Source organism: Saprolegnia parasitica, assembly GCF_000151545.1.
Source record: "Saprolegnia parasitica CBS 223.65 unplaced genomic scaffold supercont2.7, whole genome shotgun sequence".
NCBI classification, from domain to species: domain Eukaryota; phylum Oomycota; class Saprolegniomycetes; order Saprolegniales; family Saprolegniaceae; genus Saprolegnia; species Saprolegnia parasitica.
This window is the reverse complement of record NW_012156401.1, coordinates 81,412-105,128: the sequence shown is the minus strand read 5'-3', so window position 1 is coordinate 105,128 and position 23,717 is coordinate 81,412. Positions and strand designations below refer to the sequence as shown.

Here is a 23,717-nt window from a genome sequence, read left to right as displayed (position 1 = left end):
ACACACTCCGTTGACCGTGTAGTCATTGGTCCATTCAGTTCATGACACGGCGGCGTCGCTATACTTGCATCGATCAACACCGACACCACAACACGCGGCAAGATCGACCCGCTCCAAGCGGCATGAGCCTTCGCACCACTGTGCTAGCTCCTCTAGCGCGTCGTGCAATTAAGAATGGATCACAAGGACGCCAGAAGAAAGCCGAGCACCCATCCTTGTCAGCAATATCGGTACCAGTACACGCCGTCGCCTCCTTCCTTTTGGAGTGAAGTTGGTGTAACCACGCTGCTCGCAGAGTCCCCCTTTGCGACTGAGATTATCTCGCTTCACCCAGCAGTCGTGTTGCCACATCGCTAGGTTGTGGCGCGTCTTTCTACGCCGCGATGGTACCTTAGAGGTAGATTGTCCGTTCGCTGTGATGCAGGTATGAACGATGATCTTGGCAAGCGCTGTTGAGGCACACAGATCGCTCTCGTTGTGCTGGCACTGCCGTGACCGAGGGTTAGTCTTGATGTTAGATCAAGCTTTGCACCGTACCTTCTCGACGTCCACATTGCCAAGTGGGTAAGTGCACGCATCGCACTCCCTTGCGGTTGCACTGGTTCTGGCTCCTCTCGCGACAACCAAATATAGGACTGGAGCGATCCTCTTCCAATGAACCATTGACGCTCACGTCGTGATCCATGGACGCTTTTGTCGTCTTGATCTGGACACTCGTCTAGCATCCGATACGTTGACACGCGTCTGTATAGGTGTTTAGCGCGACAGCTTGGTCGCGACAGCTAAAATTTTGATTCAAAGTTACTCGGTCATGTCGTTTCTAGCATCTCTGCCACCAGTTGTGCCACCTTCGTTGCGGTATTTTACTTGCAACTGGCAGCGACAGGTGCGAACTGTGCCATCGTATATACAGCTCCTCGAGAAGCCATGCTTCGCGCGGACACAAGTCTCCTTGACAGCCACCATCGATCTCAAACGAGCACTACGAGAAGACTTTTCTTGAGCTCCCGGCTATTACCGTGCACTCGCAGACCATGGCAGCAATAAAGACGCCGTGGCGCGTAGTCCAGATATGATCGGATGCATCACGACGCCACATGCTTGGCGTCTTGTGTCGAGGAGAACAGGTACGATGGGGCCGACACCCCGTACACCGTCGTACATTCTAACCAATACAAACGCTTTGTTTCATCCTGCGTAGCGTGCCATCGTACAATGTCGTACCGTACGTACACACAAGGGCAATGTCGAGTGTCCATCTGAATAATGTCTGCTGTCTACGCCATCTGTGTCAACGGGATCTTTCAAAAATTGCTATCAGCCAGCGATCAGGAATCCCAGGTCTCAGTCCTGGTTACGCCACGATGGCCATGACCCGCTCCGTCGCCCTCCTGCTCGCGCTCACTGTCGTTCTCTGCGTCGGCACGCTCATGCTGCACGTCCACCTGAGCGGACTCGGCGTCGTCGTTCCCGTTCATTCGCACCACAACGCGACCACCACCCCATCGCGCTCGACGACACTGCCGTCGGCTCGCCTTGCCTATATGCTCTACGCCACCAACGACATCACGGCGTGCAACGCGCTCATTATGGCCAAGAACATTCGCCGGCTCGGGACGCCGGCCCATATCGACATTGTGGTGCTGGCCACGACCACGATCGCAAGCAGTACGCACGCCGCGCTCGCAGCCAACGGTCTAGTCGTCGTGCCCGTGGAGCCGTGGATGCAGCCGAACGCGCCCCACGACACGTGGTCGGCGTCACTCACCAAGCTGCGCATTTTCCAAGAGCGCGGCTACGACCGAGTTGTCTACCTCGACTCGGACTCGTGGCTCGAGCGCAATTTAGACCATTTGTTTGCGCTGTCCGAAGCGGTCTTCTGGGCGCCGCGCGCCTACTACCAGTCCAACCAGCCGTTTGTGGGCTCGACCTTGCTTGTCTTGACGCCGTCGAATGCACTCTTTGAGCAGCTCGAGGCCGGCATCGCGGCGCACCCAAACGACGAGTGGTACGACATGGACGCGCTCAATCTTGTCTGGAAGGACTTGTATGGCATGCTTCCGAGCCACTATGTCATTCTGAACGCGCATATCAACTCGAACGACACGTTTGGCTTTCAAAGCGCCGACGAGCGACGCGCGATGACGTACGTGCATCACTTTTCCGAAATGACCAATGGCCGGTACGGCAAGCCGTGGACGCGCGGCCGCGTCCGCGACGAGATCAACCCCGCGTGGCATCCGCATTTTTACGAACTCTTCGACTTGTACTGGGCCGCCCATGACAAATTCTGCACGTGGATGCGATAGTTGAAGAAGGAAATAGATAGGTAGACGCCTCGACGTGTAATGAATGGATTGTCGTCGGTAGGTGAGAACGAGTGACGTTGCCCATGGTGGAACCAGACTAATAGTCATGAAGCTGTTAACGAGCGCAAGTACGACTCAAGCAGGAGCTGGTGATATATAATGCTACAGATCGCTTGGTCGGCGTCAACGTCGTTCGTACGAAAGAGTGCTGGTCCTGCAGTCCTTTTGCTATACTTTACTCCGGTCATGCGACTCCTCCAATGCTCAGTGCTTGTCTGGATCGTACGTGATTGGTCGCGAGGGTTGATACATTGATACATTCACGCCGTATCAAGCCGACATTGCCCGTTCCCACGTTTGCACAGCGCTCGGAACCCCCAGCTCGTAGAGTCCTATAGAGCTCTTCGAGATGGGAGTGCACTAGGCAGAGCTGTCCAGAGAGGTCGGTCGTCGCGCTCAAACAATGCATGTCCTCTGTGTGTTTGAAGGGGTAGAAACTAGAAAAGATAACATTTGCATTTGAGGCTTACGCGAGGAGCGAGTCGGTCGCGATCGAGCCGTCAATCTCGACAAAGTCGTTGTAAAAGGCCGAGAACAACTCGATCGCGAGCTCCAAGTCGACCGTGCCGCACTGTTCGCGGATGCTGTGCATGCTAAACTGGGCGAGGCCCATGTCCACCGTGCGAATGCCCGTCGACGTCGCGAGGATCGGACCGATCGTCGAGCCGCAGCCGCAGTCCTGGCGCGAGACAAAGTCCTGAATGTCCAGGCCGTGGCGGCGACCGAGCTCCTTGATGAGCAGCGCGGTCTCACCCGACGTCGCGTAGCGCTCGTTGGCGTTGTACTTGATGACCGGGCCCGAGTGCATCTGGATGCGCGAGTTGACTTCGTGCTTCTCCGAGTAGTTGGGGTGCACGCCGTGGGCCATATCGGCCGAAATAAGCATCGACTTGCGAGCGACTTCGCCCGTGAGCGAGCCGCCCGAGACGCGCGTGATGATGCTCTGGAGAAAGTTGGAGCCGGCGCCCATGAGCGAGTTGGACCCCACTTCTTCATTGTCAAACGACGCGGCGACGCGGACGTTGGACTCGGTCTCGAGCGTCGGAAGCGACTTGAGCAGCGACTGGGTCGCGAGCCACGTGCAGCAGAGGTTGTCGAGGCGCGGCGCAAACACATATTCTTCGAGGAGGCCGCCGATCGCACCGCCCTGCGTGTCGAAGAGCGAGAGCTCGAAGTCAAAGATCTGGTCGACGTTCACATCGAGCTCCTTGGCGAGCAAGTCGAGGAGGATCGGGTGGTGCTTGGCGCCAATGTCGGCGTCCGTCTTGGGGCGCGTGAGCTCGGCCATGACCGACGTGGCGAGAACCGGGCGGAGGTGGTTCTCGTTGTTGAACGAGAACGCCTTGCGCGCCTCGGCGTCCTGGAGATGGATCGCGAGCATCGGGATGCGCATGATCGGGCGGTTGATGAGGACGAGGCGACCGGCAATCTGCGAGGTTTCGGCGTCCTTGACAAAGACGCGGCCGGCGACACCAAGATCGCGGTCAAACCACGTGTTCCAGAGGCCGCCGCCGTACGTCTCGACGCCGACCTGGAGGCTGCCCTGCGACTCGACCTTGGACACGGGCTTGATCTTCAAGCACGGGCTGTCGCTGTGCGCACCGACAATGTGGAAGCCGTTGCCCTTGGCGTAGTTGCCGCCCACCGCGAACGCGACGACGGCCGACTGGTTGCGCGTGACGTAGTACTTGCCGTTGGGCTGGATCGCGTCGTCCCAGTTCTCGTCTTCGCGGAGCTGCGAGAAGCCATGGGCCTTGAGCGACTGGACCGTCTCGTACACAGCGTGGAAGGCCGACGGCGCCTTGTCGATAAAGTTGATGAGCGCTATATACATGACATTAGTCAAGAACGAGGTGGGCGCGTCGGTATCGAACCTTGGCCCGTCTGCTTGGCCGTGGCCGAGAGCTTGGCGTTCGGGACAAGGGACATGGTGCGAGCGAAAGGCGTCAAATTGGAGATTGACGCCAAAGGCAACCTCGGAACCAATTTGCCTTTTCTTTTTGAAATTGCGTTCTTTTATTGCCCATAGCATACAAAGAGAAAGAGAAAAAGTGCGGCCGGGATTAAAAGACAGTAAAAGACAATAAAAGAAACCAAGGATGCGCCTCGCCCCAAGTCTGAGTTGAACTTTCTAGCGACGCCTGTTGATGATTGGCTCTTGCAGTCGACAGGCGTCTCGTATCTGAGAACAGATCCCACCAGAAGGCGCCGAAGGGTTTCCTTGGACGACTTGGCAGCCATGGTTATGCTTGCCGACGTTCCACGTCGTATAGAGCTATTGCAGCGCCAAGGGTCCATCCAATATTGTGTTGCGATCAAATTGGAATGAGCAAACCGAATGCAATTGCATACGTCGCGCGATGCCCGGGTACTTGCCTGTGACGTCGTTGCCGGGCACTTGGCTGTGACGTCGTTGGAGCTCGTCGTTGGGAGGACGCAAGAAAAACAACGCGTTGTTCCGGCTGCGAAGAGGCGGCGATGCGACGACGAGAGCAAAAAAATGCATGGTACCTGTCGGTTTGGGTATAAGAAGTGAGGTTTGGGTCCCTATCTGAATCCATGGCCGGTGAACACGATGATGCGCCAAGTCGGGTCGGCTCGAAGAGGTATCGTATTCGTTCAAAGTCCAACGAAACCTCTGGCTCGTTGCAAAGCAAGTGTGCTCGATGGTCAAGCACACAAGGGGTTCAAAAGCTGCCATGCGACAGAAGAGCAACTCATGGTCCCCACGGACTACAATACGAGTGCACCAAGTGAACGCTCTATCGCACCCAAGGGTGTGCACACCCTATCGACGTTGGCAGCCTCGTCGAAGATGGCGCATCGTACCCGAACACCGCTTGATGGCAGAGCAGCGACGCATGATCATGCTGGTATCGGACTACCCGTCGTCTTGGTTGAGACTATAATGCAAGCAAAAGGTGGGATCCTGTGTGCTAGCAGTAGGCTCGAGAGCTCAAGACGACGGCGGTTGTCAGGTGATGTACTCATCGCTGTCGTCGGGTTGCTCAAGAACTCTGAGGCCTTGTTGCTTTACGTAATAAATCCGCACGGCAGCTCGTGGCCTTGCTGTACCACACGATGGAGATCGCACAGACCCTCCTGCCATGATGCGAATCTTACGCGCCGTCTCCGATTGGCTGAATCTTTAGAATATAAGAATATGCGCCAATCGAAATCCGACAAGTGTGTGGCGGCGTGGCCCATTGGTCGACAGAAGCCACTGCTTGTACTCGAGTCAAAACGTGGCGGCGTCCTGCTCCAGAACGCGAATCGGATGCGCCGACGCCTTTCCAAAGTGACGCACACTGGCTGTGTGTCTGGACACCCGACGACTTTACTACATACGGTCTCCAAATCCAGCATGATACATACCACATCGCCATCGAGTACCGACCGCCCTGCTCGCAGACGATCTCTTCCCTCCAGGACCGTCATATTGGACGACGCGAGGCACGGCCCTGATGGAACATCAATGCCAACGCGCTCTAATTCGCGCTTCCAGGCGTATTGTACCGACACTTCGGTACGAGTCGATCGCACTCGTTGCAGGAGCAGGAGGCTCGTGATTCCGACTTGATCAATGTGTCGGAGCAAACATGTTGCTTTCGCGGCGTGCGTTGGGCGTGCGCCTTCACTTCGCTCTGCCGTCGAAAGAGCAGGCGAAGACGGCGCGTCATGGGCGTGTCAGTCCTGCACTTGATCAACCGTGCATTCGATTGCGTTCGTAGAGACTGTGCGGCATCATGCCCATCGAAATTAGGCTGCATACGGTGCATGGGTGCACGCAGCTAGGAGCACCTGAGCCCTGTCCCATGTGGCGTACAGTCTTTGTGGCGATGAAGGCCGTGGTAGCTGGCCGTGCTATGGCACCGAGACGCGTCGGCACCGAGGTTTGCAGCAGTAGTCATCAGCAGTAGTACAATGAGCCCCTGCAAAGAACGCCCATCAGCAACATGACACCCATGAAAACCCACTGTCGAATCTGGCAACAAGTCCAGGCCTTTCCAGCGCATTCCAAACTATGCAAAGCACTTGGAATGAACGTGGCATTTTGTACGCGTAGAAGGCGCTAGCAAGGCGGCGCTTAGACACGCGTCATGGTGCAGTGCACGTCGCGCTCCCGACACCGCGCCGTCACTCGTGGTTGGCTTGCAGTGATCTGGAGACTGCATAGGTGCTCGCTTTGTACCTAAAGCGCGGTCCCAACCCGACGGTAATCACTGAAAAGCCAGATCACCGCCGATCCACGCTTGTCACGCGAGCTGGCTACAGGTAGAGTGGTGTTGCGCTGAAGTGTTGAAGCTGGTCCGTCGTCGAACAAGTGCAAACTCAAAGTGCAATCTTAAACCTCAAAGCGCCGAACCCAGTACAGTGCAATTGCCTCTTCTAGCGGATATTGTGATGGACCTGAAGACACACAAGGGCATGTACAGCGCGGCCACGTGGCTGCGCGCAGTGGGACAGGCGCGCCGTGCCGCGTACGAACGCTCTCGCGTCTCAGACGCGCTAAGTTTGTAGACTGCATATTTTGTGCGAGACATCACGCCCGTGATATTGGCGGGCAGCTGGCGTGACGAGGTCAAATAATTGCCGCTCTTCCATCGCTACCTCTCACGCTATACCCTGCGTACGACAGTACCCTCTACACTAACCTCGGCACAGCCGCGTCATTTATCAGCTCGTCGTTGCCCTACGAACACGGCTGTGGTGCGTACCAACCCTCGCCCCGTGCAGTCCTTTCCAGCAAGCAACTGGTCGAGCGCGTGAAATGCATATTGGCGCCAGATTTTACGCACCGAGTTGGATGAAGTTGAAGCGGCCGTCGGGCCATTGGCCGCGTAATACAATATTTAATACTGTCATTTGTATGTGGAGAGCATGGATGCTATAATAATGGCGGGTGGCACCCGTTGCATCGGTGCCATTCGCCAGGACCAGCTGGCGCACCCGACCGTGGGCGTTGGATCACACAAGTGGCAACTCTGCATTTTGACACATGACGACCGAGTCGCCGCCGCCGCTCGCCGAGAAGCGCGGCACGTTCGAGTTCAAGTACAAGTCGGGGCCGTTCTCGTCATGGGCGCTCGTCTTCGCCAAGCTCGAGGTACCGCCATGCTTGTTTTCCTCCCATCTTATGGAGCATCTTATAGGGCCGATGGCTGGCCTTGTACAAGAAGGAGGATACCAACGTGCGGTCCGCGGCCATTGAGATCGGCGCCGGCGTCGCTTTCAAGAACCTCGCCGACCTCGAAAACTTTCCAAGGCGCTTTGACCTTGTGTGCTCGGGCGGCATTCTACCGACGCTCGAGTGGTCGTTGCGATTCTCTTCGAAGCGCGAGCGCGATAGCTGGGTCGCAGCGCTCTCGCACAACATTACAATACTCTCGAGGTTCGAGTCGGGGGCGTTTCCACGCTACCACGAATTCGAGGAGGCCCGGGACGCGCTGGAGGCACACGTGCCGCAGCTCAAGCGGCCGCTTTCGACCAAGGTTAGCAAGTCCAAGCCGATGCTGCACGCGCTTTCGTTCAGCGGCGAAGATGCCATGAAGACGCTCGTCGAGCTCGGGTACGCGGCGACGCTGATCGAGGGCCATCGGATTCTGGAGCGGCTTCTGGCGAAGAACCTGATCCACCACATTTTGTGGAGCCATGACTTTAGCCAGCACGAGCTCTACTGCTTTACGCACAACCAAAAGACGCACGTGGTCATTGACGCGTTCAACTCGCTTTTGGAAACCAACAAGTTTTGGATCAACTTTGCCGGCGGCCACGACCGGTCGGCGTCGTCGGCCACGTTCGCGTCGGGTCATACACGCGCACAGAGCATCCGGTCGACGCACTCGGGCGACGAAGCCCGCGCGACGATGCACTCAATGGTCTCTGGGCACTCGGACGAGCAGTCGTCGGTCGCGTCGTCGGTCGCGTCGTCGTTCTTAACGCGCGAGATTACGCTCCTGCCGCAGGCCGAGTGGACCAACCCGGACCCGATCAAGAAATGCGAGCGCTGCGACAAGGGCTTCTCGGCGCTCCGGCGCAAGCACCACTGCCGTGTCTGCGGCGGCGTCGTCTGTAGCACGTGCGGCGCGTACACGAACCTTCTCATCGGCGGTGGCATGGTCAACGTCCGCGTCTGTGGCGCCTGCCGCGACTCGCCGCGCCCGACCGACGCGAAGACCGCTTCGTTCACGTCGACGTGGATTCCGACGGCGTCGTCATCGTCGTCGATCTCGTCGTGCATCGACTGCGACGACCTCTGCGCACCGACGACGATCACAACGTACCCACTCGACTTTCATTGGGACCACCCGTGGCCGAAAGCCCCGGTCTGCGCGCACGAAGACCTGCGCCTCACTGCGCTTGCGGCCACGGGCGTCATCCACGCCCCCGCCGAAGCACTCTTTGACCACCTTTGCTCGATGGCAGCCACGGCCTCCAAGTGCGCGGTCGCCGTACTTGGGTTTCTCGATGCGGATGCACTGCATATCGTCAACGAGTATGGGCTGCCACCAACGCTGCCCCGGACGGTGCCCCGTGACGTCGCGTTCGCGGCTCATGCGATCATGTCGCCGAACCCGCTCATCTGCCGCGACGTGGCCACGGACCTTCGCTTCTGCCGCAACCACACAATGCGCGACGAGTGGGGCATTGGGTTCTACGCGTCGTGCCCGCTCGTCCTTGGCTCGGGCGACATCATCGGCGTCCTTGAAGTTTACGACGCCGAAGCGCGCGGCCGGTGCGCCTGCGTCGGCGACCGCCTCGACCGCGTCGCCAAGCTCATTGTGAAGCGACTCGAGGAGATGGCGCTGACACCGACGCAAGAAGCGATTGCGCCAGCGGCGCCCGCGCCGTCCACCATGGAGACCAAGCTCATGGAGCTTTTGCAGCAGACGACCGGCACGCAGCAGCAGCTGCAGCAACAGCAGGGTCAGATGGTCAACACACTCGGGAGCCACTCCAAGCAGATCGATATGCTCACGGAGCAGCTGCGACGGATCGAAGCGTCGCTTGATGCCAAGGCGGCGCGGAAAGCTGCCAGCGACGACGACACGCCGTCGTCCTAATGTTGTAGCCCATAAACAACACCGATTGTACGTTATTAGTAATTTACCTAGTCTGCCGCCTGGCAACTTCAATCAATGCATTGTGGGGCTGCCAAAGTGCAAATTCGACAGCGTTCGAATTTTCGGGTTTGTTTCGAAATATGACGTGGCAGCGCCCATGGCCGCATGTGCCTTCTGGACGCAAATTACGGATAAATCTACCGTTTTAACGTTAATAAAGACGGTAAGATTATCATTGCTGTAGGATACAGAGCAGGGATTCGACGATGCTCGAAGGGTACCTCCACGCGCTCCTCAAGAGCATCCTCGGGACGTACGTCGACCTCAACGAGGAGTCAGAGGCGCTCCGCGTCAGCGTCTGGGAAGGCCAGGTCGAGCTACGCGAGCTGCGCCTCAAGGTCGACGCGTTCGAGCCGCTGCTCCAAGGCCTCCCGTTCTCGGTTGCCTTTGGCTGCATTGGCTACTTTAAGCTCCAAGTCCCGCTCATCAACCTCGGTGGCCAACCGATCCAGGTGCATGTACAGGACGTGTACCTGCTCCTTCGGCCGCGCGTGACGAGCGCGCCGACGTCGACCGCGTCCGCGATGGCGTCGGCGACGACGCAAGCCGCCGCCAAAGCGTACATGCTGCAAGCCAAGCGCACGACGCTCCAGGCGCTCGAGCTCGAGCAGGAAAAGGAAGCGAAGGACGCAGCTTCGTCACCGGCGCAGTCGACGTTCATGTCCCGTCTCCTGACCAAACTCCTCGACAATGTCCAAATCCAGATCGAACGCATCCACGTTCGACTCGAAGACGCGGTTTCCGACCCGCGCGCGAGCTACGTCATCGGGCTCACGCTCGACGAGCTCGTCGTCAAGTCGGTCGACGCGTCGGGTGCCTACACGCTGCAGGTCCGCGACGTCGACGCGGCCACGTGCCTGCGCAAGGTGCTCGAAGTAAAAACTCGCCGTCTACTTGGCCAACGACTACGAAGCGGTAGGCTCTGGAGTCGAATCTCGTGCATCGACTCACATCTGGCAACTAGATCACGCACGACGACCAAGTGAGTCGGTTCGTCGCCCAGATGCAAAATTGCTTTTGGGACGAGAACACTGCCGCGGGCTGCTTGATCGAGCCCATGACCATGCGCATGTCACTGCTCATGAACGACCGAGGCGTCAACGTCCCGCTGCCGCCCAAGGCGTTCTCGCAGCGCGTGCTCCAGCGTCTTGGCATCGCATGGCTCGTCGAGACGCATGATGCGATCGGCGACGACGCATGGAGCGCCTTTGTCGCGAGCATGCCGCCTCGCGCGTACACGCTGACGTTTGTCTTTTGCGAAGCGTGGGCGCTCGCCCAAGACGCGCTCGACCTTGACGACGTGCCGACGCTCGACCAGCTGACAAGTTCGCTCCGAAGCTGTCTGCAATGGCCCCACGTCGATCCATTGCGCGAGAGCCTGCGCGCCTTCCACGCTGCGGCCGTCCGCGTCGTGCAAGAGAACAGCACGTTCTTGACGGTCGAGGTCGCGATCGATCGGGTCGCGTGGCGCCTTCACCAGGCGCAATACCACAGCCTCCTCGCGCTCATGTCGGCGGTCGCACTGCAGCGGCGACAGCAGCCGTACAAGGACCTGCGCCCGACCACGTCCGTGTCGGCGCACCCGGCGGCGTGGTGGCGATTTGCGATTGAAGCCGTGCGTCGGGACAACAAGGCGCGGCTCGCGACGGTCAACTGGAGCCATGTACACGCCAAGAACGTCCAGAAAGCGCGCTACAAGGAGCTGTACCTTCTTCTCAATGTACATGCCGATTGTGTGCTCGTGGTCTGTGCTGGACTCACCTTGTTCTAGGACGGGTCGACCGGGTCCAAGACCGCGGGTAACATTCATTGGGGCGAGGTCATGCGCGAGTTTGACGACCTCGAGTACGCCATGGACAATGTCGACATTTTGGGGTGTCGGTCCGATGCGAAAAAGGCGATTGCAGCGGCGAAGAAGGCGCCGACGCCGCCACCGTCGGCAAGTGCGACGACGACCGACGTCTCCATGTGGAGCTATGGCTATTGGTTTGGCACGACGACGACGCCGAACCCGACACCAACGTCGCCGACCGCCAGCGTCCAGAGCGAGACGCAGTACCTCTACAACGCCATCAACTTTGACCCGACCACCGATGCGTCCATGACAACGACAGCTGCGTCGTCCATCGTCCAGTACCGCGTCAACATTGCATTGCGCGAATGCAGCTTTCAGCTCGGATCGCTTCTCGATCTGCACGTCTCGGGGATGGCCCTCCAGCTGCTCCAGCGCGCCAAGTCGACCGAAGTATCGCTGGAGCTCCTCACGTTTGTCTTGACCGAAGTCTCGGACGATGCATCGAATCGGTGTTGCATTGCGCGGGTGCCCATGGAGACGGTGCTCACGCTGCCGGAAGCCGCGGCGATGAGCAGCGTCAAGCTCCGGCACTGCGAAGCGCCGCTGCCGTTGCTGAGCGCCAAGATCGAGCTGCCGCCGCTCGATGACGCGGTCGCCGACGTCCGCCTCACGCTCGTGACGCAGCCCGTCGACGCGCGTCTCAGCGTGCCGTTCGTACTGGCGACGGCGGCGTTCTTGCAGCCGCCAGCGACCGTCGACTTGCATGAGCTCGACGATGCCGCGTGGGCCAATGCCAAGTCGTTTACACAGTACAGTGCCGCGCAACTGCGCCAAGCGATCGCGGCGCGCACCAAGCTCTCGCTGCAGGTGGACGTGACGTCACCGATCATTACGATTGTCGAGAGCATCCGTGATACGGCGCTGGACGACCCCGTGCGGCTGACGCTGTACTTTGGCCATCTCCAAGCACGCAGCCACGTGCAGGCGGCGCTTCCAAGTGGCGACCACGAGCGATCCTTGGAGGACTTTGTCGCTCGTCTTCCGGACGAGCAGCTCCACGACGTGATTGAAGTGCGCATCAACGGCGCCGATGTCCGGCTGGAAACGGACAAGCCGCTCCTCGAGCAAGCCAGCATCTTTTGCACGCTCAAGACAAGCGTCGTGCCCGACGACCTCACGATCCCGCTCATCAAGCTCCACGGCCACGTGGACCACGTGTGCATGCACTTGTCGTCGGTGAGCTACGCGCGCTTGCAGCAACTCGCAGCTTCGGTGCAGCGCAATCTTGCCCACGTTGCGCTGCCGACGCCCGACATGGCACCGGTGGCCGCCGCCGCGGCCTCAGCGGTCGCATCGACTCGCCCGAGCGCTCTGACGCAAGCCGTATCCGTCTCGGACTTTGAAAAGCTCATGCAGCGCGTCGTGGTCGACGGTGTCTTTACCGTTGACGTTGTCGACGTCCGGCTGTACGCTGACGCGCCGCTCGTGCGTCTGCACCTCGGCAACATGACGTCGCACATTGTACTCCGGTCGTTTGATCGCCGGCTCGAGTTTGGTCTTGGGTCCCTCTGCGTCGACGACTATGCGCGACCGTTGGCGCCAACCATGGTGTCGTCGTCGGCGGATGCGCAGTCGCTGATTCGCGTCGCACTGACCATGGTGTCACTCGACCGCCCGCTGCCCCCCGAGGCTGTTTCGCCTGACGTCTGGGCAACGGTTGCGTATCCGCAGGCGTGGGGCAGTGCACCGATCGCACTTTTGCAGCCAGCGCTTCAGTACCCCGTCTCGGTCGACGTCGCCCTTGACGGCGTCCACGTGCACGTGCACCGGGACACGCTTTCACGTCTCTTGCTCTTTTTTGCGGGACGTCCGCGCGACGACACGGACGATGTGCGCCTCGAAAGTCCCGTCGCCCATGTCGTCCTACCCGAGGCAGTAACATCATTGCCGGTCCTAGAGCGTCAAGTGTCGGCGCGGGCCATCCCACTGCCTCCATCACAAAGCAGCTATGGGATGCGATCGGACGACGACGACGACTCGGCGTCGTACCGAACCGCGTGCGCACAGACGGCCGTGGCATCCCCGACGTACCTCGAGACGCTCCGCGAACTCGTCGAGCCGGCCGTCCGCGACAACACGCCGTGGCTGCAAGTGCAGCTCCAGTTCAAGTCCTTCCAGCTGACGCTGCCGACCGAAGACGAAGAAGGGACTGTGGTCGCGGCCGTGGCCGTCGAAGGTCTTTACGTGTTTTTGACCAAGTCGCCGACGACTCTCGCGCTGGCGGCATCGCTGCGAACGGCCCGCATCGTCGACGGCGCAGGTCGGGAGATGTTTGGTGCCGACGTGGCTCGGTCCATGGAATCGGCCACGGCATCGATGCACCATGCGATCCATCGTCAGAGCGCCATGGTGACGATGGCGTACGATGCGTTCGGAACGGAAGCGTTTGAAGAGTCGTGGCACCCAGGGTACGCCTCTGGCATCTCGCTCTGCCTCCGGTCGCCACATGTTTGCTTTTTGTACCGGTTCCTTCTCGAACTCCAGAGCTACGCGACGACCGGGCCTCTTGTGGAGACATTGGCGCAGCTGGCGTCGGCCCCGACGTCACAAGATGCAGGTCTGTCCGTCGTGGACGCCCAAGACGACGATTCGGACGTGTCGGCGGTCTCGACGTTTCCGTCGATTCAGATTGAGGTTCATGACAGCGTCCTTGAAATGCCCCGCGATTCGTCGTCCAAGGATGCGATTACGCTTCGACTCGACGCACTACGCGTATCGAACGGACCGGCCGTGACGGACATGGACGGGCACTCGACGATGGACAAGGTGCTGCGCAACGCCCGCTTGACGACGCTCGCGATCGATGCCGCGGGTGTCCGCGTCGTGACGACGATTCACGACCAGTCGACGAGCTTGCTCGGAGGCACCCGCTTCGACCTCGTCGTCGACTTGGCCCACGGGACGTCGGTGACGATCCAGGCGACACCGATCCGGTTCGTGTGTTCGCAAGAGCAATACGCTTTTCTCTTGTCGGCGCCGTCGTCCAACGTCAACGAGGTGCCCAAGCAGCAGCGCGCGCCGACGTCGTCGTATCCGCGCGCCGCACCCGCGCCGCCCGCATCGTACCTATCGATCCGCGTCTCGATCCCCGAGCTCTCGATGGAGTTGTGCAACGGTGACAGTGGCTACCAGCCGACGTCGACGGGCGACCTCTCGATGGCAACGCTCGCGTCCGACGACGTGGCGTCGATGGCGCGTCTGCACCTGCGGGCGATCGAAGCGTCATTGATTTCACGGGACAGTGCTCTGAAGGCGAGTTTGCGTGTGCGCGAGGTCGTCGTCAGTGATTCGCGCCGGATCGACGCCGTCGCGCCGCCGTATCGGTCGCTCATTGCGCTTCGGCACACCGATGACGACGGAGACGCATTGGTCCTCACCGTGGCCCACGGCAACGACCGAGAGTCTCATCTCTTTGATCGGGTGGCGAGCCCCGAAGCGCGACCGGGCCCCGACGACGACGACGACGAGACGGCGTGGCGATTGGATGTGGGACTCTACGGCCTTTCCTTCTACCCGTCGCCGCTCTTGCGGCACCTGAGTCAGTTTTTTGTGCCTGTGGCGCCGCGTTCGAGTGCGGACGACGCGGACGAGACGCCCGTCACCGCCGACGTGCCAGGCAAGGCGAGCATGGATGGACCCTACCCCGCGGTGCGACTGCGCTTCACGTGCGCGGCCGCGTCGGTCGTTTTGGTCGAGAACCTCGCCCGCGACGACTCGCGGCTGCTTCGTCTGCAGTGGCATGCATCCTTGACGGTCTCCGTCGACACGATCCACGGTGTCCGCGTTGACGTCATGTTGTCTCAAGTGCAAGCCAGCTCCAAGCTGCTCGAGCTCGAAGCCGACGGCATTCTCAAGCCCATCACGATCCACGCCGGCGGAGCCTACATCGCACAGACGCTCGTGGGCCACGTCAGCATCGACCAAGTCATCGTCTTGCGCTGTGGGTACATGGATTATACGACGCTGTTCGCGGCGCTGGCTGCCCTTTCGCCGCCACCGCCACCGCCAACGGCTACGTCCACGCCGGTGCCCGAGGCAGCGCCGGTGACGCTGCCGTCGCACGTGACGTCGCCACCGGCGCCGCGGCGTCCCGTGCGCTATGGCGACGCCCGCATCAAGTTTGTGTTGTTTACGCCGCGCGGGTACTTTCAGTCGAAAGACGCCCTCGGATACTACTCGGGCCATTGGCGCAAGTACATCATGATGCCACCCGTGCCGTCCGGGTACGAGGCGTCGTTTGAAGAGATGACGTTCACACTCTTGCCGGCGCCGAGCAACGACGCCTCCGTCGGCGACACAATCCGGTTTGGCGATGCCGTCGTCCTTCAAGATCGCAACGGGACCTTTGTGGCCAAGTACGATGCGCTCGGCGCGTCCGGGTACCTCGGCCCCGAGGGCGGTGGCGGGCGCTTCGAGTGCCGCCTCTGGCAAGCCGGCACGACCATCTTCAACGCCGACCGCACCGCCGTGCATTATAGCGACAGCGTCGAGCTCGAAGGCGTCACACTGTACGACCCCAACCCGGCGCCCGTGCGACTCAAAGAGGCAGCGGCGCAGCGCGCCCATGCGACCCACGGTGGGTATCTTATGTTTAACGGTATGGGTGACGCGCCGGTCGTGTTTGCGCTGCACTCGCAGGACGACGACGACGACGACGGCGGCGTGGCGACCGATGACGTGGAGAGCGATGCGGCGCACCCGATCGACGGCCTCAGTGATCACTTCCGCGTCGTCTCGGCGCAGATCGCCGTGCCTGGCGTTCGCCTCACGGTGCTCAATGATATGAACAACATGCATCTCCCGCTGCTGCATGCCGAAGTTGTGCCGATTGCGATGACGCTCCAGACGCAGCGACGCCGCGCGTCGCTTTTCTTGCATCTCGGCATGAACCTTCAGGCGTACAACCGCCGCCTCGCCGTGTGGGAGCCGATTCTCGAAGAGTTTCCCGTGCATGTCGCCTATCACGCGCACGGCGGCGTTGTCTGCGACGTCTGCCTCTACGAAGACAGCGTGCTTGCGTGCCCGAGCACCCCCCAATGTGCGATTCCGACGGCAACGACCCACCTCTTTACCTCGATTGCACGGCGGGCGTTTGAGACCAAGCAACAAATCCAGCGCGACTTGCTCCAATGCGAGGCGTCGCGACCGGGCGACACGCTCTTGCTGACGGTGCCATCAGGCATCGCGCTCAACGTCTCGCGCAACAACCTGCACGTGCTCTTCCACGGGCTCGAGCTCTTCACGCAGCACCGGCGGCAGGACTCGGCGCGCGCCGAGACCTTTGGCTCCAACGTCTACGTCGACAACCAAAGCGGCGTCCCGCTAGCGTATGCGATGGTCGACACGGTCGTTTCGGAAAGCACGGAGAGTGGATCGCGCTTGCAGTGGACGCCCGTGCTGAGCGGCAGCTGCGTGCCCACGAGCATGTTGGCACACGAAGCTCCCGCGGGTATCGTCATGGCGCCGATGCGCCGCCTGCTGTGGCTCAAGTACGACAAGAAGCCGATGCTGGTGCCGATTGAGCACGGGCACAAGAGCTGCTTTCAGTTCCACCCCGACCAGCCGCTCTTGGGCGAGACGGTCGCGGAGAAAGGCACGCTGATTTTACGCATTCGGTCGGCGGTGCAGCTGCGCAACCTGCTCGGGGTGCCCGTGGACGTGCACTATGACACGCCCAAGGCCCCGCCGTTTCTGCTGAGCGCCGGCGCGTCGACGTACGTACCTGTGCAGGCGCTCAAGGACGGCTACGTGACGCTGTGCCCGCGGCTCGACGACGGCCAATTGGACCCGTGCTTGCCGCTGGCGTGGCGCACGCTCGTGGCCGCGGCCAAGAAGGCGCCGCATGAGAAGGCCAAGATCGGACACATTGTCGATACGGTCACGTTCTTCTGGCGGGCGTACCCGTCGCACACATCGGGCGGTGTGCACTTGCCGCCGTACAATATGCTCGTCGTCGCCAGCAGCGCCGACTTGGATCGGAGTTTCTCGCTCCACGCGCCATTGAGTGTGGAGAATCTCTTGCCGTGGCCCGCCACGTATTATTTGCTGCACGTACGTCGTCGTCCTGCAATAATCCACACGTTCTAAATCGCTTAAAACTAGGAGTCCAAGGACGGCCGGCAAGAGATCGCGATGGGAGCCATTGACTCGGGCAGCTGCGCGTCCATGTGTGTGGTCGACATGCGGCAAGACGTCTCGATCGCACTGAGCCTCGCCGTGCCGAGCGTCGAGCTCCCGCGCTCCACCGATCTGGTGTGGATCTTTGGCCCCAAGTTGGCGAATCAGCGACAGTACGCAACCCTCGGTACCAACTGCGTCGTTGTGGTCGACCTCTGCGACCCTCTGCAGGTAGTACACCCTCTTCCATCCTTGTCTTCGCTAAACGCTATGGACTAGACGAGCGATCGGACGCCGCACCGAGACGGCCCCGTGGCCTGCCGCCTCTACGCAGAGTATTGGTTCATCGACCGGTCGGACCTCGGGCTCCACTTTGACACGCCATCAACGAGCCTTCTCCCGCAGCGGCTCGTGGCGCCGTCGCCGGACGAAGCATTTTTCGTCAAGAATCCACTTACAATGGCGTCGATGACGTCGGTCGTGAGCGCCAAGGTACTGGATGGGTCGGCGCAGTGGACATCAACGGCGATCGACCTCTCGGCCGTCGGAACGCGGGCGCCGCTGAGCTTGCACCGGACGCACATCGGCCTTAAGAACGTTGGCACGCGGCTCTCAAAGCACTTGTCGTCGCTCATGGGCATCGCCGAAGAGAAGCCCAAGGCCAGCGCCACGACCGAGTTTGCGCTCGGTGTTCGCCTCGACCAAGGCCCCGGTCGGTTCTCGCGGACGACCGTCGTCACCTTTACGCCTCGGTACCTCCTTGTCAACAAGTCGGTCGACGCCACGCTCGAGGTGACGCAAAGCGGGTCCCGTTCCGTGACGCGTCTCGCGCCCTGCGACCAAGCGTTCTTTCACTGGGAGAGCGACCACGACCAGAAAGTCCAAGTCCGGTGGCTGCCCACGGGCGGCGGGCGACCGACGATGTGGACGCATGCATTCGAGATGGCGGTCGTCGGCGACTTTATGCTCAAGATGCACGCGCCACCGCCGACGCACGACGTCTACACCGACTGCGGGGTTCACGACCACCCGACGGCGCACATGCTGCATGTCGCGATCCAGCTTCAGGAACCGATGCTTGTGGTCGTGCTCCACGCAGCCGTCGACTCGCACCCCGATGTCTCGTTGCCGATCCCGTACATTGTCCGCAACGACTGCACACGGTTCCGCGTGGTGTTGTGGCAAAAGCAGGACGCGTCCTCGCACGCCTACCAGAGCCTCGATGTGCTACCACCATTGACCTCGCTCGCGTACGTCCCCGACGTGCCACGCAACAACCCGACCGTGTGCCTCCAGCTGCAGAGCACGCTGCTCTCGTCGTCGCCGATGAAGGAGCTCGAGCTCGTGCCGCACGATGCGCTCGTCAACATCGAGGTGACCTTTGACAAGCCGCACCGACTGCCCGTCATCCAGGTCGGGAAGCGCCGGGTGTGGGTCGACATGCTTATGGACGGCACGACCAAGTCGATCGTCATCACGGATATGCTGCCTGGCACCTCGGAGGCCCACACGCACAAGCGGCAGTCGATGCTGTTGAAGGACTGGAAGCACATTCTCCGGCGCCTCGCGCAGACGGCGCAGGTGCTGGCACCTATACCAAGCAGTGTCGCATGGCCAGAGACGATCGACAGCGACCGCTACGCGCTGTGTCTCTATGTCCTCGAGGCACGGCGCCTTGGCAGCCTCCTTCCAACGACGCGCGAGACCTTCCGGCCGTTTGTCAAGATCCACTTGCACGGTCGCTCGAAAGAGGTGTTCCCGCAAAAGCAAGCGATCTCGCCGATTTGGCTGCCGCAAGAGACGGACCCGGTGCGCGGTGCCCTTCCTGCGGCTGCCCAGAGCGTGCTCCGCCTTGAAGTTCGCGACGCCGACGCCATCTTTGGGAGTACGCTCCTCGGGTATTGTGAGCTTGAACTCGGTCTTCTCTGTGACTCAAAGTGTCGTCCAACGACGCTGGACGTGTGGTGTCCACTGACGTCGAGCGTGACGGGCATGCCGTCATCCGCGTCCGTGCACCTTCTTTTGTCCCTCTCACCGTCGGAGGCATCGATGATCGAGGTCCACGAAGAGGTTCTAATCGCGACTCTTGTCCGCGCCGACGTTGCAATGGCACTGGGGTGCCGGGACCGGTTCCAGCTGGTGCTCGAGGCGGCGTCGCTGGATGTCGCCGACCTCGAGTCGAGCGCCGATGGCGACCGGCGCAGCCTCACGAGCTTTAGCACCGCGACAAGCACGGCAAGCGACGATACGCTTCTGGACGAGAAGAAGCAGCTCAGCGTGGTCGTCTTGCACGTCTCGTCGCCGCTGCCGTTGCAGTTGACGCACAACTACTACTGCGCAATCGAGTCGGACGTCTCGACACGGTGCACGACGCCAGTGTTGCCGAAAGACGACGCGGTGACGCCGACGCGGCGCGAGACGCCGGTGGTTCTCGACTTTCTCGGTGGCCATGCGCTCGGCCTCGACTTGGTGTACGCCGACGGCCACGTGCACATCCACGGCGTCGACTGCGACGGGCAGAGCGGTCTCTACTACAAGGACGGGCGCATCCGCATCGGCGACCGCGTCCAAGCCGTCAACCGCCACACGATTCTGAACCTCTCGAAAGATGCCGCGTTCGCTGCGATCGAAGCCGCGCGGAGCGACGCGGCGGTGTTTACATTGACGCTTGCGCCGACGACGACGCCGGACGACGCGCCGGTGGTCGACATCGAGTGGAACCGAAGGCTCATCTTTGCCGACGCCAAGGCGGATGGGTACCTCAAGGTGCGCTTCTACGAGCGGCTGCGCGAGAAGGACCACGGCGTCAGCGAAGAGAAGGAAGCGAGTGTCCTTCCGTTCTTGTATTTCTTTGGGGAAGATGCGATCCTGGACGACCTCGACCACAGCAAGCAGCATCGGCAGACCGACACGCTGATTGCGATTTGCTGGGTGCGCATCCCGGACGACGACGACGACTGGGTCCGCGTCGAGCACGCCCACGAGCGCATCTGCGCCTTGTACCAGTTTCTACCGACGTCGACTGCCGGTAGCGAGCTCCGTATCGTGGGCCACCTTCGCATCGCGCTCAAGTGGGAGCTGGTCAAGCCATTGGACGAGGTTGCGCCGTCGCTGTCGTTGTACGCCCAGATCGACGTCGGTCCGGTCTTTGTCTCGCTTGTCGACCTCAACGAAGAGGTGCTCTGCGCGTCGCTGACGGGGTCGCCCGACGTGCCGGGCATCCAAGTGAGCTACGGCGTTGTCTCGGACAATCGGCAAGTGATCAACGTCCGCCTCGACCACGTGCAGCTCGACAACCAACTCGTCGATACCAACTACCCCGTGACGCTCGCGCCGGTGCGACAAAGCGGCAGCGAGGCCATGCCCACGGTCCAGTTTATGGCCGTCGTCAACGTCCTGCCCGCGGTCATGCACTTCGAGTACATTTTTGCCCAGCTCCAGGTACACATATGACAATATGTTTCGGTATACGACAATAGTGTACATATGTGGTAGGAGCTCGAGATCAAGGTCGAGGACTTCCTGCTCGTTGCGATCGCGCGGGTCTTCTCCAACATTGACTGGAGCTTCCAGGCGCCGGCACTGGCTCCGCGCGCGTCGTCGGTCTATGCGCTGCTGTCGGCGCAGAACCTCGTCGCCGAGCTCCACATCACCGACTCGATGCTCGAGGAGAACAAGAAGGTCGTGCTTCGCTGGCTGCTGCTGTGTCCGATCCGGCTCAACGTGACGTTTTCCAGCACGACCGACCAGCCGCTGACGCACTCGATCGTATGTACATTCTACACTCGAGAGTGGATTGGATACTACAGTGTGGATAGCTCTCGCCGCAAATGAGTCCGCTTCTGCGCAACATCATTGGGGCAGCGACAGCGCTCGTGACAAATCTAGACCGCGCCCCGATCGAGATTCCAGAATTCTACATTGAGAGCGTGTTTGAAACCAAGTATGCGCTCGGCTTCTACGTCATGCAGCACTACTTGCACTATGGCCTGCGGTCCTGGTACAAGGTACATCGTTCGATCTTGATATGTTGATACATTGATGGTTTTCATGCAGATTGTCGGGTCGGTCGACGTGCTCGGCAACCCGATCGGGCTCGTGAGCACACTCGGCACAGGCGTCCGCGACTTCTTCTTCACGCCGGCGCAGATGCTCCTCGAAGACGAGTCGGGCTTGCGCATTGAGAACCTCCGGACGGGCATGACCAAGGCACGTTGCTTGCGTCTTGATACAAACTTGATACTCGCGGTAGGGCTCCAAGAGCCTCTTGCGCAACACGGCCGTTGGGATCTTCCACACGACGGGCAAGATCACCGAGACGCTCGGAAAAGGCATTGCGATGTTGGCGATGGACAACGAGTACAACACCCAACGCCAGCAACGTGCTCTCAAACAAGTACCGTCTCTGGTTCCGACCGGTTCCAACGCGGGCTAGGCAACCACGATTTCGCATCTGGGCGACGGCATTCTCGAAGGCGGCAAGGACCTCGCCGGTGGTATCTGGGAAGGCGTGCGCGGTGTCGTCGTCGAACCCGTGGTCGGTGCCGCCAACGACGGCGCCGGTGGCTTCATTGTCGGTCTTGGCAAGGTACCGACGCTTGGTACCGAGTCGATTCAAGGCTTGTCGTAGGGATTTGCGGGACTGCTTGTCAAGCCCACGGCTGGCGTCCTCGACTTGCTCACGAGTGTCTCGCACGGTGTTAAAGTCACGGCCGAGTCGATGGACGCCCGCCTCGAGCGCCGCGGGTCGAGTCGCGTTCGCCTCCCGCGCCGTTTTGGGTACCGTTTGCTCATGTTGCGATGGAAACGATGTTGTCGTTAGATCGGACGGTGTCCTTGTCGCCTACTCGGAGGTACATCGCATTGCACGAAGCATGTTGTCATGAGCTTCTATTCGTAGCGGGAAGCCAAGGGCAGTGCGCTCATGCTCCTCACGGGCCTCGAGGACGAGTACGTCTATCATGTCGAGTATGGCGACGAAGCCAACCGCGGTCTTGTGCTCCTTACCAACAAGCGCATCACGTGTCTCGCGAAAGGTCACCCGCTCTGGGAGCTCGCGCTCGACTCGACCTTGGTCGTTGAGGCCGTCGACCAGACGCTGCGCGTGACCGCTGCCAAGAAGCTCTACACGGTCCCGTGCCATGCGTCGCCGCGGCTCTTTCAAGTCGCTGTCGAGCATCTCCGCGGCAGCAGCGGACTCCAAGAGACACGCTACGTGCTCTTGAACTTGGAGAAGAAGGGCCGTAGCACCGAAGCGTCGGTGGACGGGAGTGCTGTGACGGACCCTGGCGCTGAAAAAGTGGTTTTGGAGCTTTCGGCCACGGACCTCCAAAGCCAGCCGATCCGATCGATCCGTGTCGAGCTCTGCCACATTGACAACAAGGACGCCCGCGCCCGTGTGCCCCACCGCCCTTCGATATCCTTTTTCCTGCGATTTTTCGTATTCTTGAGATGTGAAAGGTGGCCTTGACACAACTGCTGTGTACGACGTGCTCGCGTCCTTCTCTGTCTTTCGGCTGCTCGTGCTTGGCGGTCCGTACCAGTGGACGGTCTTCCGGCGCTTTAGCGAATTTCGGTCGCCCATCATGATAGTTTGATACTTTTTAACCATTTTTTGTAGGGAACTCCACGAGACGCTGCAGCAGCTGGTCGATATGACCTCGTTGCCTCCGTTGCCGCCGCGCCACCTCTTCTTTTCTACCCGCGCATCCATCGTACTATTTTATGAATATTGGATGGCGTTTTAACGGCGCGGGCTAGGTCAAGGCGCGGCAGGACGCGCTGAGCGTCTACCTCCAAGCCGTCATCATGCACCCGCCGATCCTGCATGCCGCTGGTACGATTGTTGTTGCTCAAGTCATGAACGCTCGATGCTTGATCTAGAGATGCAGCTCTTTTTGACGCACGATGCCAGCGACGTGCACGTGGCCCACGTCGGTCTGCTGTAGCGAGGATCGAACCGTGGCACCCGTGCTTTATATACTGTCCTGCATGTGCAATCTCTCGCACCAATGAGCACGACGCGCCGTCAGATTGCAGGCACTCGCCTTGGAAGCGACGTCGTCATCGCAGCTGGAGAACGCTGGGACGGAAACGGGCCTCTTGCATCCTTTCGCTGGCGGCGGTAGCCAAGCCAGCTCCATTCCCAAGAACGTACAGTATTTCATGGCCAGCTCGCATGGCCTTGTTGTCAGCAGCCCCACAGAAATGCAGAAAAGCACTGGCATATCACCTGCTTCGGTCGGGCTGGAC

The 23,717-nt window shown here is 60.5% G+C and overlaps 5 protein-coding genes across 5 annotated transcripts; 3 read left to right on the top strand and 2 right to left on the bottom strand.

Moving 5' to 3' along the window:
* Positions 1 to 353: 353 nt before the first annotated feature.
* SPRG_19445 (hypothetical protein) lies at positions 354 to 725 on the bottom strand (the record flags this gene model as incomplete). The annotated part of the gene is made up of 2 exons (XM_012341669.1): positions 354 to 486; positions 538 to 725. 2 exons carry the CDS (start codon positions 723 to 725, stop codon positions 354 to 356), a joined length of 321 nt encoding a protein of 106 aa, XP_012197059.1.
* A 632-nt stretch (positions 726 to 1,357) lies between these two features.
* On the top strand, positions 1,358 to 2,356 carry SPRG_02734 (hypothetical protein). The gene has a single exon (XM_012341321.1). The coding sequence runs from the start codon at positions 1,365 to 1,367 to the stop codon at positions 2,307 to 2,309; it is 945 nt and encodes a 314-aa protein (XP_012196711.1). The 5' UTR covers positions 1,358 to 1,364; the 3' UTR covers positions 2,310 to 2,356.
* A 478-nt stretch (positions 2,357 to 2,834) lies between these two features.
* Positions 2,835 to 4,357, bottom strand: SPRG_02733 (hypothetical protein). Its single transcript, XM_012341320.1, has 2 exons — positions 4,244 to 4,357; positions 2,835 to 4,193 (listed from the first exon to the last, which is right to left on the bottom strand). The coding sequence occupies exons 1-2, from the start codon at positions 4,296 to 4,298 to the stop codon at positions 2,836 to 2,838; spliced, it is 1,413 nt and encodes a 470-aa protein (XP_012196710.1). The 5' UTR covers positions 4,299 to 4,357; the 3' UTR covers position 2,835.
* A 2,997-nt stretch (positions 4,358 to 7,354) lies between these two features.
* On the top strand, positions 7,355 to 9,481 carry SPRG_02732 (hypothetical protein). Its single transcript, XM_012341319.1, has 2 exons — positions 7,355 to 7,476; positions 7,523 to 9,481. The coding sequence occupies exons 1-2, from the start codon at positions 7,369 to 7,371 to the stop codon at positions 9,431 to 9,433; spliced, it is 2,019 nt and encodes a 672-aa protein (XP_012196709.1). The 5' UTR covers positions 7,355 to 7,368; the 3' UTR covers positions 9,434 to 9,481.
* Positions 9,482 to 9,699: 218 nt separating this feature from the next.
* On the top strand, positions 9,700 to 23,413 carry SPRG_02731 (hypothetical protein; the record flags this gene model as incomplete). The annotated part of the gene is made up of 17 exons (XM_012341318.1): positions 9,700 to 10,368; positions 10,458 to 11,213; positions 11,265 to 17,399; positions 17,451 to 17,696; positions 17,745 to 20,906; positions 20,961 to 21,233; positions 21,284 to 21,472; positions 21,522 to 21,674; positions 21,718 to 21,861; positions 21,901 to 22,053; positions 22,096 to 22,244; positions 22,288 to 22,318; positions 22,366 to 22,881; positions 22,952 to 23,040; positions 23,086 to 23,179; positions 23,226 to 23,301; positions 23,349 to 23,413. 17 exons carry the CDS (start codon positions 9,700 to 9,702, stop codon positions 23,411 to 23,413), a joined length of 12,900 nt encoding a protein of 4,299 aa, XP_012196708.1.
* Positions 23,414 to 23,717: the final 304 nt, after the last annotated feature.

Coding starts and splice junctions, on each gene's coding strand:
- SPRG_02734 (XM_012341321.1), top strand. CDS start 1,365: ATGGCCATGACCCGCTCCGTCGCCCTCCTGCTCGCGCTCACTGTCGTT.
- SPRG_02733 (XM_012341320.1), bottom strand. CDS start 4,298: ATGTCCCTTGTCCCGAACGCCAAGCTCTCGGCCACGGCCAAGCAGACG. Junction 4,194..4,243: donor GGCCAAGCAGACGGGCCAAG/GTTCGATACCGA, acceptor TCATGTATATAG/CGCTCATCAACTTTATCGAC.
- SPRG_02732 (XM_012341319.1), top strand. CDS start 7,369: ATGACGACCGAGTCGCCGCCGCCGCTCGCCGAGAAGCGCGGCACGTTC. Junction 7,477..7,522: donor TCGTCTTCGCCAAGCTCGAG/GTACCGCCATGC, acceptor AGCATCTTATAG/GGCCGATGGCTGGCCTTGTA.